This window comes from Sceloporus undulatus, chromosome 4 (genome assembly GCF_019175285.1).
Source record: "Sceloporus undulatus isolate JIND9_A2432 ecotype Alabama chromosome 4, SceUnd_v1.1, whole genome shotgun sequence".
In the NCBI taxonomy this organism is placed as follows: Eukaryota; Metazoa; Chordata; class Lepidosauria; order Squamata; family Phrynosomatidae; genus Sceloporus; species Sceloporus undulatus.
The window spans coordinates 101,961,559-101,980,177 of NC_056525.1; the positions used below are offsets into that span (position 1 = coordinate 101,961,559).

At 41.1% G+C, this 18,619-nt stretch overlaps 1 protein-coding gene across 1 annotated transcript in view; it reads right to left on the reverse strand.

Annotated features, from left to right (window-relative positions):
• Positions 1–9,625: 9,625 nt before the first annotated feature.
• The window catches only part of ZNHIT6 (zinc finger HIT-type containing 6), a 109,204-nt gene continuing 100,210 nt past the window's right edge, over positions 9,626–18,619 (reverse strand). The window contains exon 10 of the mRNA XM_042462198.1: positions 9,626–9,809. Within this exon, the coding sequence (XP_042318132.1) occupies positions 9,781–9,809 (29 nt within the window). The 3' untranslated portion in view covers positions 9,626–9,780. The remainder of the gene's footprint in view (positions 9,810–18,619) is intronic.

The window sequence follows — 18,619 nt, forward strand, 5'->3', positions numbered from 1 at the left end:
TGACAAAACCACCTCTGAGTATTCCTTTCCTAAGAAAACACTATGAAATTCACACAGCCACCCTAAGTTGAGACGTGATGAAGGTGTGTGCATACACCAGGGGTAGGCAACCTTTTTGAGCCGGGGGCCAGGTTGCAGTCCCTCAGACAACTGGGGGGCTGAAGCCAAAAAATAAATAATTAAATATATTTAAAAAAATTAAATATATAAATAAACCAGGACAAATGTAGGACAAAATTTTCAAATGGAAGACACTTTTTTTAAAAAAATGAAGGACATGCGAAAAAATTTGCTGATTTTTAAAAAATTTTTTTTAATATAAATGCATGTTTCTGAGGCTTCTATAGACAATTGCCCCTCAAAAGCCCCAGTGGCAATCGGCGGCAGGACCAGGCCGGGGGCCGGTCCCAAGGCCTTGCCGGGCCGCATTTGGCCCACGGGCCGCAGGTTGCCTACCCCTGGCATACACACACAATAAGAGGCTGTTAAAATAAACCATATCCTGACTCACAATAAAATCCAAAAGGCAAAGCAGTGATAAATGGATGAATTAAGATGGGCCCATCATGGATCTGTTTGGAAAAAATGAGTAGAGCAAGTAGAAAGAATAACTTCTACAGCAGAGAATTACCTCAAAAAAAGAAGCATTACCATTGAACAGCTTCTCCGAATGGTATGCTGGAATCATACATTCATTGTGGGGGACTTTTCTTAATATGCTGCAATTCAGAAAGGAAGGTGAAATTCAAAACTGCATAATTGAAAATTGTAATAATCCCGGGAATTTAAAAAAGTAAACAAGGGTGGATGGGAGGGAAAAACATCCAGCGAAAAGAAGGCAAGGAACTGAGGAAGCGCCTGACTCCAACTGGGCAAATTCTTTGCCATCCCATCTTCCGAGTCCTAGAAATACAGTTGACCTTGGCTAATAAATTTCCCTAAAGCCTAGACATACTCTTGGCCTTAATCCCAAATTCACATAAGAAACCATTTCATAGGCAAGGGTCTTATTTATACTTACTTGACTCCTGTAATATTTTATCTGAGGTGGCACTTTTAGCAAAAACCCACTACTGAATGAACTGCCTCTTTGCTTTAAAAGGTTTTTTTAGTTAATCTAGTAAAATCCCATAAATATCAGGAGACTTTAGTTGCTTACATTCAGATGGGAAAAAGACTGAGAAGAAACCACATTAGCATTAAAATGATGGTAACATCCAGACGGAGACTGACAAAGCATTCATTTTTTAGATCTCCTGTCATTGTGCCAGCTGTCCCTGAGTCTACCAAAAAGAGTGAGAGATTTGGGGGAAAGAAAATTGCTGGCATTAAAGATTACAGGAAATAAAACATGTGTAGTTTTTCAGCTTCAGGAGACTTGAACCTAGTTTTTACCCTCGTGCTGCATTCTCTTGCAAAGCCTCCCTTCTCATTTTTACACTTCTTTTTCATCCTATATATAACCTTCAGGAATGAGTAAGGTACCATGATCGCCTTGAGAAACAAGTGACCATAGGGCCAAGAGACTATCCCATGTTCTTTGTGGCTAATAAGATTTTGAATCTTTGCCTCCATCACCCAAAGCCAGCCCTGGATGGTTTGTGACAGGCAGCTGTTACCAGGTGATGGAGATCAAAATGGCCACTTAGCCCTGCATTTTGTTATAATTGTTATAATTAATGATAATTAATGATTATAATTAAACTACCTGTTTTAAACCTCTGAGGTTTAAGCACTTTTACTACACAGAAATATCAGGGAGCAAATGCAAGATTAACAGGCTAGTGCCATGGGGAGGCAAAGAAGAGGTGAGTGACAGACAATGGAATTTATATGTTGGTAGCATTGAGAGCCTAGGAGCTACTACCATTCTAGGAATTGAGTATTCAGAAAACTGGGTATGGAACACACATGACTGGCAAGCAACAATGGCACTGAAGCCACTGAAAGGTACAGATGTTGCAGAAAACTACAAGAAGCCAGAAAACTACAAGAAACCTAGCTTGTTATGTATGAGCACTGTATTAATGTATGCTGCTTGACTGTAGCCATTTGCAATAAAAAAGGGGTTGTTATTATTATGCTGTCTGAACACTGGAACAGTCACTACTCTAGCTTGTTTTCTCTTCTGCACACACAGACACACACACAACAAAAGGCAGCTAAATAAACTTTAAAACAAACTCTTATTCTAACCTGAGCCCCTTTTATACTCCACAAATTCCACTTTAATTGCTATGGTTCCATTCTGTGGACTCCTGGGATTTGTAGTCTGGTATGACTCTGGAGACAGGTTTTGAATCCTGGATCGGCCATGTAAACCCACTTGGTGATCTTGGGCAAGTTGCACGCTCTCAGCCTCAGAGGATGGCAATGAGAAACCTCCTCTGAAGAAACGTGACCATGATGGGTTCACCTTAGGGTTGCCATAAGTCAGAAACAATACGAAGTCAGACAACCACAATAAAGGCACTTGAAATCCCTAGCTGAGAATTCTAAATGCCACTCCCTAAACTGGAAGTCCCATAGGATGTGGTCACAGCAAATATAGTGGAATCAGGGTACTATAATTCTGAGGTGTGAATGGCCCCTGATATGGGATGGGGGGGGGAGAGAAATAAGATAGAGTAGAAGCTGTATCCAGTGCGCTTGGATGGCTTAATAAAGGAACCATAGAACAAATCTGCAAGCAGAAGCAACTGAGACGTGTGCACTAGCACACCAGAGTTGCTTGGCTTGTTGTGTCATCCAGTGAATGTGCACTATTTGGCCCGTTTCCACCAGGCCTGGGTAGAAGAGGCCTCCAGTTATATAGAAGGCAATGGCTTCTCTTACTGGATTTGCTGGGAGGGCATCAGAGTGGGTTCTGGTACAGAGTTTGTTGGTAGAGGTAACATTTTCAATCAGAGAAAATATATTTTTCCTTTTATTCAAGATAAAATTTTATATTTCCCTACTATTTTCTTATAAAATGAACTATTAGCTCATTGTTTAATCTTGGTGCATATTTATTAATGTATGTTTTGATTTGCCTATTAATATTTGGAAGGACTACCTAAATTTTATTTCCTCTTGGAACTGTTAGTGAGATCTCTTAAAAGGTTGCTATATTATACAAAAACATAATCATGTTGTAAAGTGGCATGGAAAAAAGAGAAGGTCCTCAGGAATTCATATGTCTGCTAATTGCAATAAGGAAACAGAACCTGATGAAATGAAGAATAAAGCAGGCGTTACTCATTTACTGAAGTCATATAAAGAGCCAGTTCAAATGACACTCATGCAACAGCTATTGCAAGTGAACCCACTCAAAAGACATCTTTCCACACATATGTATACATAATATTTCAAAAAGGCCCCAGCTTTCACACCTATTTTGCCAACAGAGACCTTTATGCTTTGACTGAATCTTCCTCAACCTGATGACTTCCAAATGTTTTGGACCACAGTTCCCATTGCAACTGATCATTAGCCATACTGGCTTGCACTAAATGAGGTTAGAGTCCAAGGCTGCTTCCATACTGCAGAATTAATACAGTTTGACACCATTTTAACAGTCATGGCTCCATCCTATAAAATCCTGGGGTTTGTAGTTTGTTATGGCAACAGAGCTCTGTGACAAAGAAGGCTAAATATCTCACAAAAATACAAATCGCAGAATTCCATAGCATTGTGCCATGGCTGATAAAGCAGTGTCAAACTGCATTAATTCTGTGGTGTAGAGCTACCAGAATGGAGAAATCTATTTTAAATTTGCCTGGCCCTTAGATTTTTTAAAATACAGTTTGGCATTAGCTAGGGCAATACAACCTTTAAATATATAAACATTTAAAATCAATAGAAAAGGGGAATGCTATTATTCCCTCAATGAGAATTGGCAATCCTACCCTCTGGGGTAGTAGAGTAAGGCAGCGAACAGGGTTTTCCAGGGACAGCTGAAGGTTAGTTATAATTGCTCCTTCCTTTTCCCTTCTATCCTCCTGGTGGTTGTGGGTAAGCAATTATTTGGAGGTTGCTTCTGTGCTGTATTAATTTGAAGGCTTACTGTTCTGACGGCCTCCTACACAGGACATATAAGGTAGTGGAGGCTCCTTGTTTCCTCTTCCTGCAGCCTCAGGCCACTCATTGCTAATGGTATGGCACCCGATCTAGGATTCTGCTCCTTTCTCTTATGTCAACATGCCAAGTCTCAAATATAGGACTGAGTTGTTGTTTTTCTGAAAAGGAAGCTTTTCCACCAGCTAATATTAACAGCAACATTTTCCTGATGTAAAGAAGGAGAAACAGTCAATGGAGCCATTTTATATTTTTAAAACATTCCCCTCTGAGCCCTCAAGCTGAACAGTACAGCATTGTGCAAGCGCATGGAGCCAACTATAAACAGACTGTCTGCCTTTGCTGTTAAGCTGAGAAAAGTCAGCATAAATGTGGACAAGTAAATTTGTACATTACCCATTCAGAGTTTTCAAGGTATGCATTGAAAAGTGTTACCAGCAGAGCTTGGACAACATATTTAAGTCTAGGATCACTTCCTTGTCCATGCAGAACCTAGAATTTTGTACTAGAAAAAATCTGAATATGCAAGCAGTCTCTTTTTTTTAAGTTATTCTGGTCACCAAAGGCTGAGAATATTTAGTTCCCTACCCATTACTTGGCATGGAAGGGCAAATTTGGTTCTTACATTCCTGGAACAAACTTTGTGTACTTTACAAATGCAGAATTAAAACACAGTGTGTCTGAATGGGAAACCACTGCTGGGTTAGAAACAAAGTAATCTCCTCACAGTAATAATAATAAAGAGCCAGATAGAAAGATAGCACTGGAGGTTAAGTAGTAAAGCAGAAAGAAGGGTCAAAAGTGTAATGGCAAATAAACATCAGCTGGTTTGAAGGCAATTCATCCATAATTTGGCCTTTATACTCAGTAGATCCAGAAGCAGGGTTCTCTTTTATGTTTTCTGGGAATGATATTCATCAGGATCTTTGACAATTTAATACTCAAGTACAATGTGGACACTTCAAATGAGCAATCTCAGTTCTTCTAACTATGGGGCTCGACAGATGGGCAGCTCCATGCTGCCCTTCTTTGCCCTGCATCATTGCTGGAGCAACCAAATAGCGCAGCAACGATGTGCTCCCTCCCAGGAGCAAGAGGGGCGCGATTGATGCACGCACGCCCCCTGACTGCATCACTTCCTGCCAGTGTCTTTGGGGCACTGTGTGTCGCTCGCACCATCACGGTGCCATGATGGCAGTATCCTTGGGAACTAGGGCTGCTGGGCATGTAAATGCCCAGCCTCATCTAGCCCTAACTTGCGTTGAGGAAGCCGCAAAGTGCCCGTCTGTACCGGGGCCTATGTTACTTTATATACTTGTGTATAAATCAACTTCATGTGTAAGTCGAGGGCAAATGTTGGGGCCAAAATTATGGATTTTGCTATGATGCTTAGATAAGTGAAGGATAAAACCTAGGGTTATGTAACAAAGGATACAAAGGATGAAGCAAAGGAAATGGATGTCAAAGAACTTACAACATTCCAGCAGGCATAACTGTTTGCCTTCAACCTAAAGGCTGGCTGGATGAGGAGGGATCTACAGTAAATGGTGGCTGTGTGATGCATGGTGGCGGTGACCAGGCACAGCCAAAGCTAAGAAAACATGCACGTGTCAAAAAGGATGTAAAGACAAGAGTAAAGCTACAGTATTAACTCTTATTTTTAAAAAAGGAACTGTGCCCTTCTCTGAGTAGAGTGGTGAAAGACGAGAGCTTAGTCCATCCCGGGAAAACCAGTGCTCCTTTGAGGGCCATTTTCCCACTCAGGCATTCAAAAAGGCCAGATGTAGCACTGCAGTGTAGAGAGTAGAAGGGGTTGGTGCTTCTTTTAAGTTCTCCCAAGACGGACTAAGTGCTTGCCTTTGACACTCTATTCAGAGAACGGGATGATTCCCGTTTTGGTAAGAGTTAACGTACAGTACTTACATTGACCCATGGATAAGTCAACTCTGTTTTATTGGGTTGGTTTTTTACTAAATTTTCTGTACTATACTATAAATTACTATTCATGAGTATATACAGTACATAATGATGTTACTATGAAATTAAAAAGTGCTTCCAGCCACAGTTTTATCTTCTGCTATTCACAACACTAGAACAAAATGCTTGAAACCTATAATGACGTAATGATTCTAACCCACCCATCCACCATGCATATTGTATTAACACTATTCTAGCGCACCATAGCACCAGGCAGCATTGTTATGTTTTTTTCCCATTACTATGCTGACCATATGTATGGACAGTAACATTTTTTTTTCATATTTCCACACCATCCCATCGTTTTAATATAAATGTCAATTTTCTCTTGTTTTCAAGAAAAACGCCTTGTTATGTTGCAAAAATGGTTTGACGATACCTGTTTGAAATTGTGGTTGTCAAAAAAAATTGTGTCGTGGAGTGTGAGAAGTTTTATGATAAGGTGTTGAAAGACTGAAATTTGCTATGTGAGATTACTTTGAGTAATATTCATGGTACGATCATGATAAAATGCAGTCCCTCTCTATGTCTACCTAAATTTTTGTATGAGTTCCGTCATGGAAGAATTATTGCTAGCTCAACATGTTCACGTAATAAGACTTTTTGTTATCGTCTTACTTTTTCATAAATACAGAATATTACATAACCCTGTCCTATTTTTGCCACTCCAATGTCCCGTTTTTGTTTCAACGAAATATGGTCAGCCTACCCATTACCCACAATGACGACATATGTACATATCTATGAATATTTCTACCACAGTCTTGCTACATTTCCTGTCTTTTGCTCATTGTGTCTAGACAACATGTCCATATGCATGACACTGAATCTCCTTTCTATGGACCCAAGAATCCATCTGTACATTTAGAATATAATCTAGGAATCCAGATGTGACCAGAACAACCTTGAAGGAAAACCACCATGGCATTGCCCGTGCTGTAGCACTAAATTCCGAAGTGCAGATGCTCATCACAGTGGTCACCATAACCATGTCCCCAGCTTCAGTCCAAAAAAAGAGGCAGCTGTTTTGATCCATACAAACAAATCAGCTTTAGTCATTTTCATTTCCACTAGGAGCAAGTCTTTTGTAAACCAAATAGGTCTTAATTGCCCTTGAAGACTAAACTGCTATAAAAATACTTGGCATTGCAGTTCACAATAGACTGTTGATAAAGAAAATGATATCTCCTCTATAAGGATTACAGCTAACCTCAGAGGGAACAGGAATTCTGAGGGGGTGGCAGACTACAACACTGTCCCAGCTAATCAAAAACACCCCTGCACTTCAACCCTGAAAAATCTGCCTTGCTACAACCCTGGATATGGGAGTGGTGAGAGGTGGGGGGGGGGCACTTTTAGGCTGCAATACTATGCCAGTTTACTAGGAAATGAGCCTTAGAGAATGGTATGGAGCTTACCTCTGGGTAAATAGGATTGCCCTGTTAGCTATCAAGAATAAAAGTACATCAGTGCAATAAAATGGGTGAACCACCATAATTAAAAATGTAATTAATCTAACAAAACACAGATAATACAAATGTATACTCCTTCTTGGAATGTATGGAACATAATTTTCATGTTTACATGTTGCTACATCACCACTCAGTACCCAACCACAGAGCTTGTTAGTAATTAGCTACAAATAAAGTTATTTGTAATTAATTCATTTTCCTGATAAAGAAGGTATAATTACATTATATTATGGCTGCAATTTCACTCCTTTTGTGGTGTAATTTTAACTCTTTAACTATTTCTCTAGTTGTGGAGTTATAACCTTGGTAAATGGTGGAGGAGGGATATCACATGGTTCAAGTGTTGCCTTGTGCAATTCCAGGGTATAGGTACCAGGAGGGGCAAAATGAGGGCATTTCCCCTCCAAATGAGAATGCGTCCCCCTAAATGAAATTTTCTTGCATTCCCCAAATTTCTAGCATTGCAGAGGGAGACATTTACAATCCTCCATACCTAGAGCTCTCATCTTGGCTATGTCTACATTACCTTGGTAACTCTGTCTGACTCTTTTCTTTTGAAGCCTGAATTCTATTTATAAAGGCGCAATTGAAGGGATGCTAGAAATCTGGGGAGTGAAACAAATTCCATGGGGAATTGTTATTTAGGAACAATGCCTATGTTTTGCCCTGCCCTGGTGCATTGCCTTATGTTCTGTTTTGAGCTTTGATGTGACAATGAAGTGAATGAGAGGGCTAGTACAATTTGTATTTTTAAAAAGTAACTAAACAACAACTGTATCAGTTGTGCTCCTGGAATATGAAGAAGGATTGATAAGAAACTTAAAAAGAGTTGTTTGTTAGACTGCAGCTATAGCTATAACTAGATACTTGAGTCAGTGGGGCCTGGAAATGTTCTTTCAACTACAGTAAATGCTTTTTAAAAGTAACTTTCTGATCTCTGCTCTTCCAAAGTAAACTTAATTTGCCATCATGTTAATAGTGCAACTGTTATGCTATTGTTGTGTGCCTTCAAGTTGTTTTCAGCTTATGGCTATCATGGGGTTTTCTTGGCAAATTTCTTCAGAGGGGGTTTGCCTCTGGAGACTGAGAGTGTGCGACTTGCCCAGTGGGTTTACATGGCTGAGCCAGGATTTGAACCCTAGGCTTGTTACAGACTGCCAAAATAAAGCTGCTTCGGGTCACTTTGGAGGTATGCTATTTAAATGATGCATGGGTCCTAAGAGTCCGGAGGCCGCACCAAAGCCACACTCCATTCCTAAGCACTGGAGTGCAGCTTTGGTGCAGCTTCTGGATTCTTAGGGTGCATGCATCATTTAAACAGCATACCTCCAAAGAGACCCGAAGCAGCTTTATTTTGGCAGTCTGTAACAGGCCCTAGTCTCCAGAGTCATAGGACTGCTCAAACCACTACACTATGCTGGCTCTTTTTGTTGTGTTGTACCACCACAAAACAGCTCATTGAAAACCTTCCCAATGCCTTTATTTTAGTACCAAATTTATACCAAGTACAGTATTGTGATACTAGATAGTATCTCTCTAGAAGCCATGATGACTAAACTGAGACTGTCATACTTTAGATACAGTATATCATGAGAGCACATGTTAAAAACAATAATGCTTGGCAAGTTAGAAGGCAATAGGAAAAGAAGAAGGCCACTTTCCAGATGGATAGACTCAATCAAGGAAGCCATAGCTCTGAGTCTGCAAGAACTGAGCAGAGCTGTTCATAAGGTGACTGGGGGGGGGGCTCTAATTCATAGGGTCACCATAAGTTGAAGTCAACTTGAAGACAGTTAACAACAAGAACAAAATGATGCCATCTCACTCTCCCACACCCCACGCCGATCCCATCATTCCACTCTATTTAACTGAGACAGAAACCTCTCTCAAGTATGAAATATCATGAAGATTTGGAAACTAGTCATGCTAAGACGTTTGTTAGCTCCAAATATTACCATCTGTTTCATTCATAGATGTGTAACCGTGGGATGGGCCATTGCTTGTGCATTCCTGAACAGAAAGCCCTGCGTCAACAATCATTCTTAAAGCATATACATGATTTCTTGGCTGCCGGCAAGTCTTCTCTATTGGTAGGAAAGGATGACATCGTGTCTACTTACATTTCTCTTTCTCACAGGCCTTTGGGTTCCTTTCTCAGAACAAAAGCCCCTAAAAGCAGAGGCCCCATGACAATCCAAGCGACCCACTCTTCCGTAAGAAGGCCTTATTATCTTCAAGAGCAATGCTGTGTGTGGCTGGGGTAGGATTCCTCACATCACATTCCAGAAGGATAGCTGTGTTTTTCTGTTGAAGCAGACACAAGAAAGGCAACTTAATGACTAACAAATATATTATGACACAAGCTTTATTTCGGGGGGGGGGGGGACTCCAGAGCACTCCAGAGGTTGCAAGTCCCATTGCCTGTCACAACTGGAACAGCTGGATTGAAACTGGAGTCTAAGAAGTGATGGGCCATACATTTGTGACAGCTTTGGTCTAGTCCATCAACACCTGTTTATCAGTCTTTAAGCTGACAGAAAATTTGTCTGTCGGTTGTGTCATGTTGGCAGACAGTTTCCTACTTTACAAAGGCAGAACAGAGAATGTTGGGCAGAGGCCTTTCCTGAGCTAAAAGACTTCCAGATAGGGGAACAAGAACGAGACATATTAGGTTCACATATTTTTTGTTGCTATCAGATCATGCCATCAAAACAGCTTCAACTTATGGTGATCCTGTGAGTGACAGCCCTGCTCAGGTCTTGTAAACTCAGGGCTATGGCTTCCTTTATTAAGTCAATCCATTTGTAATGTGGTCTTCCTCCTTTCCTATTGCATTCCACTTTCCCCAGCACTATCCTTTCTTCCAATGAGTATTAATGGATTTGTGATTTTAATGTGTTAAGTATGTCACTAGATCAGAAACTGTAGGAAAGGTTCTCCTGTCACTTCACATTATCTGGCACTCTTTAAGGGCAGAATGCTGGTGGAATCCAGTGGAACTGGAAAGGAGTGATACCTCTTTCTCCACTGCAGCTTTCTGTATCCTTCAATCCAGCTCTGGAGGGTTGTGAAACCCCTTCAGGCCAAGGTCTGGGCATCAGAGAAGGCACCAGCAGAAGGAACTATGTTTACAAGGGATGTGGTGTGGTGTTGTTCCCATGCTTACATGCGTTTAACAGCAAACTAAACCAATTCGTGGAGGAAAGGTTTTTGAGCAACTCAGGACCATCCCCAAAATTTTGCTGTTCAAAGCAGAACAGCAAATGGTGCCCCCCCCCCCAAGCCAAGTCAAGGTTCATAGTACCTAAAGCCAGGCAAGTTATTTGGGTGAATAAGGCAGAAAATCTCACCAGCACCTTTCTTCCTACAAAGGCAATAACAACAAATCAAATGAGTAACAATTTATTGCCCTTTGTGACACTTAATATCTACCCTCTGAAATGGCTGCCCTCTGAATATCTGCCCTCTGACAAACAACCCAAAACTTCCATACAGCCATCATGTCTAATAGCCGGTCCTCCTTACATTCTATAGAACTTCACACTGAATGTAATGGCACCACTCCAGAGCATAGAAATCAAGAACTACAGCACACCTGGTAGATATTACATTCAGATGAGCTTTGGAACATTTCTAATGGCCAACTACGGTATATATGCCAACGGCAAGATGTATCACCTACAGGTACTGGCAAGGGAGGAGATGAACTGAAACTAAAATCCTGTGCTTGGCTGCCTTGGGATATAAACCATTTTTTCTGGAGTAGCATATATGTGATGTTCTACAATGGAGAATGTCAACAATGATGTTGAATAAGTGCATCTGCATTCTGCTAAAGGAACAACTACAAGTAATTAACTGCAATATCTTTTGCTCACTTGCTTCAGAGAAAGTGCTGCTAATTTCAGTGGGACGTAAAATAAGTGAAGAAGCACAGAAATGAGCACTAAGGCCTGTTACAGACAGCCAAAATAAAGCTGCTTCGAGTCACAGTGGAGGTATGATATTTCAATGATGCACGTGTCCTAAGAGTCCAGAAGCCGCACCTAAGCCACACTCCAGTCCTTAGGGCTGGAGCGTGGCTTTGGTGCGGCTTCTGGACTCTTAGGACACGTGCATCATTGAAATATCATACCTCCACTGTGACTCGAAGCAGCTTTATTTTGGCTGTCTGTAACAGGCCTTAATCTTCTTTTTTCAAAGCCAGGACTTAGGGAAGATGTTTTATTAAAGCATTATAAGGTAAAAAACTAGGACATTTGTCTTCCTAATACATTTAAGAAGAATTTATAATTCAGCTGCTAACAAACCTGAATGTAGAATGCTATTTATGGTGGCTTTCTTTAAAAAGACAGAAAAAATAGCAAATGTTTAAAGACATATTGTCAGGTTGTTGTAACACTTGTGCTTTTATAGACCTTTCCTTTTTACCATCTACCATCCATCTAATAGCAAACTCAGACGATGAGTGGAAAAATAAATAAAACATGCCACCATAATGAGATTACAGAGAAACAAGGAAGAGTAACACCATGCATAGGAGAAGCCTATTTTCCCCCCAAAATACAACAGATCTTTGTTTTAAAAATGGAAACAAAAGGGTAGGGGCAGGAGACAGGCTAGACACACACTATGTGAGATGGTGTGGATGCAGAAAAGATACATGGGGATGGGGGCAGTTTGGAATGTCCTGATTCAGCTCCTTGCCTTTTGAGCCTTACAATATCCTGAAGTCCTTGAGTAGTCACCTATGAACACTGAGCAGGAGCACTGATGTTAGCTAGGAGTGGGGGTACAATGAAAAAAATTGCTATCAAACCCATTTCTCTGTTACTTATACCACATCTGTCTCTCTACTAAGGTACCATACCAACTTCTGCCATGTGACAAGTAGCAACACCACAATTATGATCTCTGACAATACAGACCAAGGAGAGCTCTGTATTTAGATTTTACATGTGATTTTACACATGTAAATTCTTTCTTTCCTACCCAAAGAAAATTGGAAGGCACAATGAAAATGCCTTTCATTTGTTGACACGCCCACACCATCCTGCAAAAGCCATTGTCGACAAGCCAAACATACGACAAGTCCCTATGGCTTTCTGAAATGTCTCCATGTATATAAGTGACATCATGTCTGTTCACTTGTCTCCTGCTGACATATTGGCCAAACCACAGAGTGGGTGGAGTAGTCCCTCTCCACAAATTTTTGGACAGAAGAAACTTGTTCATGATATATGCTTGTCTAGTCACTGCCTGATTGACCAAATTTTATTTATGCGTTGTAAGGACAATTATGATATCAAAAGCTAGGCCATATTCAGTAGCAGTTTGTAATAGCTGCTGTTGGAGAGCAAAAAGTGGCTATTGTCTTTATGCAATTAATATCTGCGGGAGCTCACACTAATCATTTTGACTAGCTTCCCCAGATGTAAAAGAGATAAGACAAAGCCAGCAAAACACAGGATGGGTTTCCTGTACACATTTTTACTTAAGATTCATGGATAGATAGTTCAAAGAGGGGGCAGACAGAGACACCTCCAACACAGAAACTACAATTTTACCAGGTAAAAATTATTAGGCTTTTGCTTTAGTTTGCCACTGAAGCTATTCAGATTGCAATGTTAAATCTAGAATTCATGCAGATCTATTTCAGCACAAGGGGTGTTCATTAATTCTTAACTTTGACTAATATATTGTTAGGGTTTGGATGTTTTATTTTGTTTTGTATTTTGATGAGCAGGCAGTCACCTAAGTTACATGGTGATATGTCCCTCTTTGAATGGATGACTGAAGCTTACCTAGCGTGCTGGATCTTTTGTCCTTTTTCATCCCATCTCTCCTATTGTTTGTCATGGCCTTGTTGTTCTGTCATGTGTAAAATTAGATTCTAAGCTCCTTGGAGAAAGGACAGCACCTTTTCTCCCTTTGTTCTCTAAATGCCTAACATGATTTTGGGTCATGTAGAAAAATTATTAATGTAAGAGTTATATAAATTGTAAGAGATGATGTCAAAATATTTAAATATAGTACATTTCTGGAACCTTTGGGGGAAAATAACCTCAAAGGAGAAACGAAGCTGATAAAACAAATGTTCACCAGCAAATAATAAAAGGAACTGCAAGCAGTGTCTGTCACAGGTTTGGCATTGTCAAGTGCAAAGAAATGAGCTTTCACATGGCTTTCCCAACCCCCAACCAGTGTATTTCTGCAGAAAATTCCATGGCCTATTCAAAATATATCGTACACAAAATTTATATGCACAGCACATTTCCTACTTTCTCATCTTTTCAATAAAATCTAGGTCCAAGATACTGTCACACAAGCATTTATAAATATGATTATACTATATACAATTTTGAAAGTCATAAAACTGAGAAAGGATCATTCACATACATTCATATTTTTGTCAACCTCACACTGTGTTGTGGGATTGATAGTCTGAAAACACAAATGCTGGCTTGGATCCAAAGAAGCAATGATGGAAATCTACTTGCACTATGGCACTTTTCCACTCTTGCCTTCTAACCACATTCCACTGTGCCTCTTCAAGAGCAATTTCTAAGGGTCAGAAGACCTTTGGAACAATGGGATACACAGTGCAAGGGGCTGCAGACAGAGGATTGTAGCAGCCCTTTGGCTCAGGCAAGAGCCAAATTCTCCATCATCATGCCTATTTGACTTTGACATACAGAAGACAGAAGATGCATTAGTGAGATGAGAGGTGTAGTGTTAAAGCGTTAAACTGTAATGAGAACCCAGAGTGTGTACTAGTACTACTCACAGACATATCATAACATTATAGATCAGTGTGTGTTCAGCAGCAGTTGCAATACATACTCCTTTGGCCACACATCACTAACATTCAGTGACCAATGGGACATATACAAAACAGAACACCCAGTGTGCTTAACAGAACTGTGACAGCCATTACCCATAGGAATGAAATTATTAATATCATACATTGACCTGAGCCTTCCATACCCTTCACATCACTTGTTTTTCAACAGCGGCAGCCTACAAATGCAAGAACCTTATCTCAGAGCTTGCAAAAGTTATGTTTTTTGTATAACAGCTCTCAGAATTCCCTCAGCTAGGTATGGACAGGATGTCTGGGAGCATAGGAGCCCTGGTGGCGCAGTGGTTAAATGCCTGTACTGCAGCCATTCACTCAAGACCACAAGGTTGTGTGAGTTCAAGACCAACAAAAGGGCCCAAGCTCGACTCAGGCTTGCATCCTTCCGAGGTTGCTAAAATGAGTACCCAAACTGTTGGGGGCAAATTAGCTTACTTGCTAATTAGCTTACTTGCTGTTCACCGCTATGATCTTTGGAATAGCGGTATATAAATAAAACTAATTAATTAATTAATTAATTAATTATATCTGCGGTCCAAAACAGTAACATTTCCAGATTCTGCCCTTTCCTCAGAAGTAAAATCCACTACCAACCCCAGTCTTCAACGTGGCCACTGAATATGCTGACTTGGAAAATTCTGGAGGCCCTAGCTTCAAAAAGTAACTCTCACAAGCTCTGCTTGAAACTCACTCATTGGCCAGGCCAATATCACTTAAAGTGAAATAAAGGCCTAAAATTTGGCATATGCACACAGTACAACATGCCCCCATGATCTGTGTATTCCAAAGAGAGCAAACTGTACATCTTTCCCATAGAACAGATGTCAAGGTACCTTCAGGACAAACTGAAAGCTGAAAGGTGGCACCATCTGTAGTCCAAAGCAAATTAATTACTATGTCTGTCTGAAAATGAGACACATGTACAGTGGATGGTTAGAATCTGGGAATGGTTTGCTTCACAGCATGCCAACACACAGCACACCATGCTCCATGTGGAATAGTATGCTGGACTGAGACAGCACTGATGTTTTCCAACATATTCCCATGAGACTGTGGTTTGAGGGCAGGGGCATTTTAGGTGCAGCTAAGAGCACAAAGCTAGCTTCACTTACTAGTACATGCCTGTAAGAGCACATTAGGTGTTTTGACTAAGACAGCCAAGCTATGCAGCAAATGTGAATGCCCATACCAAATATAATTGCTCAGTCATCCCATCATCATATTATGGTCTAGTGGTGTTTCCTGTGATAGCTAATTCTAAAAGAGTCTCAGAAGACAGAAACAAACAAGTAGTCTTGCCAGGTCTTGCAATTTAAGAAACTAACAAGCCTCTCAGTAAGTGGCATTTAATAATTGTTTTGGCACTGCCCCTCACAGTCCAATCCAACGTCTTACAGATTATTAAAATCCCGAAGTTCAGCAACAACAGCCTGCTCCTGTTCAAAGAAAGCAACACAAGGAAATTGAACACAAGGACATCTGAAGCTACCAAATGACAAGGCTTCTGCCCATTACTAAGTAACCTGAAACAAATTAGGTGATATGCTTCTTCTAAGATGGCACCTTCCAATCATGCCCTTGACTATGACAAGGTTGACAATGTGTTTATACAATGAGGGAAGTACATGAACCATAGAGTTTCTCAGGAAGACATAAGTCAAAGGACAGTCAAATGTCCTTAAGATATACTTTATATATAAGGCAGGGAATGGGAATTCTGTGGCCTACTAGATGGTGAACCACAACTCCCACCATTCTTTTTTTAAAAAATATCTTTATTCAAAATACAGTTCAAATATATAAAACTTCCATACATTAATTATAATTGTCCATATAATTAACACATAATTCATGTCATTTACAGTCGCCCCTCCGTTTTTGCAGACATGGAGTCCACGTCCTTTCAAAATACAAGAGGGGCAAACTGAGGGTAACACAATGGGGCGCGTGCCCAAGGCACGCACATGGTGGTGCACACAGGAATGTGCTGCCATAGGGACTCCAATATCAGTGATTTTCCGTTTTCGCACCGGGGGGATCTGGAATGGATCCCTGCAAAAACAGAGGGGTGACTGTACTTATCAATATGTCATCTAAATCCCAGTCATCTACAAACTATCTCCTATCCACTCTCTTTCTACACCATCTATCCCCATCTATCACTTCTTCATCTTTAATACTCTTTCTCCTATCACTTCACATTTGAAAACCTTCTAATCTCTCTCTCTCTCTCTCTGTCTGTCCTTCTTACATACTTCTCATCTATCCTCCTCCCTTCTCTTTCCATCTCTCTCTTCTCCTTCCTCCTTCCTCCAGTTCCCACCATTCTTCACCATTGGCTATGCTGGCTAGGGCTGATGGGAGATTCAATCCAGCAACATATAGGAAGCTGTACAGTTTCTACCCTTAGAGTAAGGTGCTCACATCCTGACAGTTTATTCCCTGTAAAATCTATTATATGTAAAAATTTGATACTTTCGCTAAGGCAGCCTCATCAGTCTGGAATCCTTTGATTGTGAAGGACTATAAGTCCTATCACCCACCGATAGGATGGCCATAGGAATGATAGGAAGTTGTAGTTCAACACATACGAAAGGCACTGGTTTGGGGATGATCCAACCAACGCAAACCGGCAGGATGAAGCAGGAATAATAGAGCACAAGTAGGAATGAGAGTCAGTGTGGCATCGTGATTTGAACACTGGACTAGGGCTTGAGGAAACCAGGGTTCAAATCCTTGCTTGGCCATCTTCAATAAGTCACACACTTGAGCTTTAGAGTGCATCTATACTGTAGAACTAATGCAGCTTGACACAACTTTAAGTACTGGTTTCATCATATGGAATCCTGGGATTTGTAGTTTTACAAGGACTTTAACCTTCTCTTCCAAAGAGTGATGGTGCCTCCCAAACTACAAATCCCAGAACTCTGTAGGATGGAGCCATGAGAGTTAAAGTGGTGTCAAACTGCATTAGTTCTACAGGGTAGATGGGCCCATAGAAGAAGACCAGGATTCCATAGATACTGGGTGAGCAGATCTCTTTTTTCAAGACATGTCCTACATGTAAACCTTCTGTCCAGGAGGAATTCCATAATATCTTCTATTTGAAGCAGGACTAAGCAGCATGAATTTATATTTCTAGGAGTATTTTTTAGCTTTTATTTGGTTATGTCCTCCATTTGACTTGAATGCCCTGCCTTTTGCAATGGTTTGTCCTCCTTTGTGGTGAGGCCATCTGGTCATCCTGTGGCTACAGCACTGAAAGTGGTGTCAAGCTACATTATTTTCTACAGTGTACATGCACCCCTAGAGAGCCTGGGATGAAGGAAAAGCCCTCCTAGGCCAGGGTGACCAGGCATCCTCACTGCAAAGAAGACAAGGCAGAGCAAAATGTAGGACAAACAAGAAAAATGCAGGACACGACCCAAATAAAAGCTAAAAACACTTATAAATTCATGCTTCTTGGTCATGGCCAAAATGGAGGGCATTTTGAAATTTCTCCTGGACAGAAGCTTGGAATGGAGGACATGTCCTGGAAGGAGGACACATCTGGTCTCCCTGGTCAATGTCCAAATAGAGGAAATTTTGAAATTCCTCCTGGACAGAAGGCTGAAATGGAGGGCATGTCCTGGAAAAAAAGGACATCTAGGGTCACCCTGGCCATGCTCAGAATGGAGGACATTTTGGAATCCCTCTTGGACAGAAGGCTGAAGTGGAGGGCATGTCCTGGGAAAGAAGGACACATCTGATCACCCAAATGTCCAAAGAAAGGACATTTTGAAATTTCTCGACAGAAGGTTGGTATGGAAGGCATATCCAGAAAAAGGAGGACATCTAGGTACCCTGGTCATGCTCAGAATGGAGGACACTGGAATCCCTCCAGGACAGAAGGCTGAAGTGGAGGGCATGTCCGGGAAAAGGAGGACATGCCTGTTCCCCCCCCCAATGTCTTAAGACGAAGGGAATCCCCTCCAGGGTGAGAGGGGTGTCCCAGTGAGCTGGCTCCCTGGTATTCAGGGTCCCCAGAAGGGCCTCTTGCACCAGCGTCATGCTCAGGGATGACGAGGCCTTCCAGACTCTCACCAAATATGGACTGGGGCTGGAAAGCTCCAGCCAGGGTTTGTTTTAACTGGGGCCGGAAATCCCTTTGGCAAGCAAGCAAGCAAGCAAGCAAGCAAGCAAGCAAGCAAGCAAGCAAGCAAGCAAGCAAGCAAGCAAGCAAGCAAGCAAGCAAGCAAGCAAGCAAGCAAGCAAG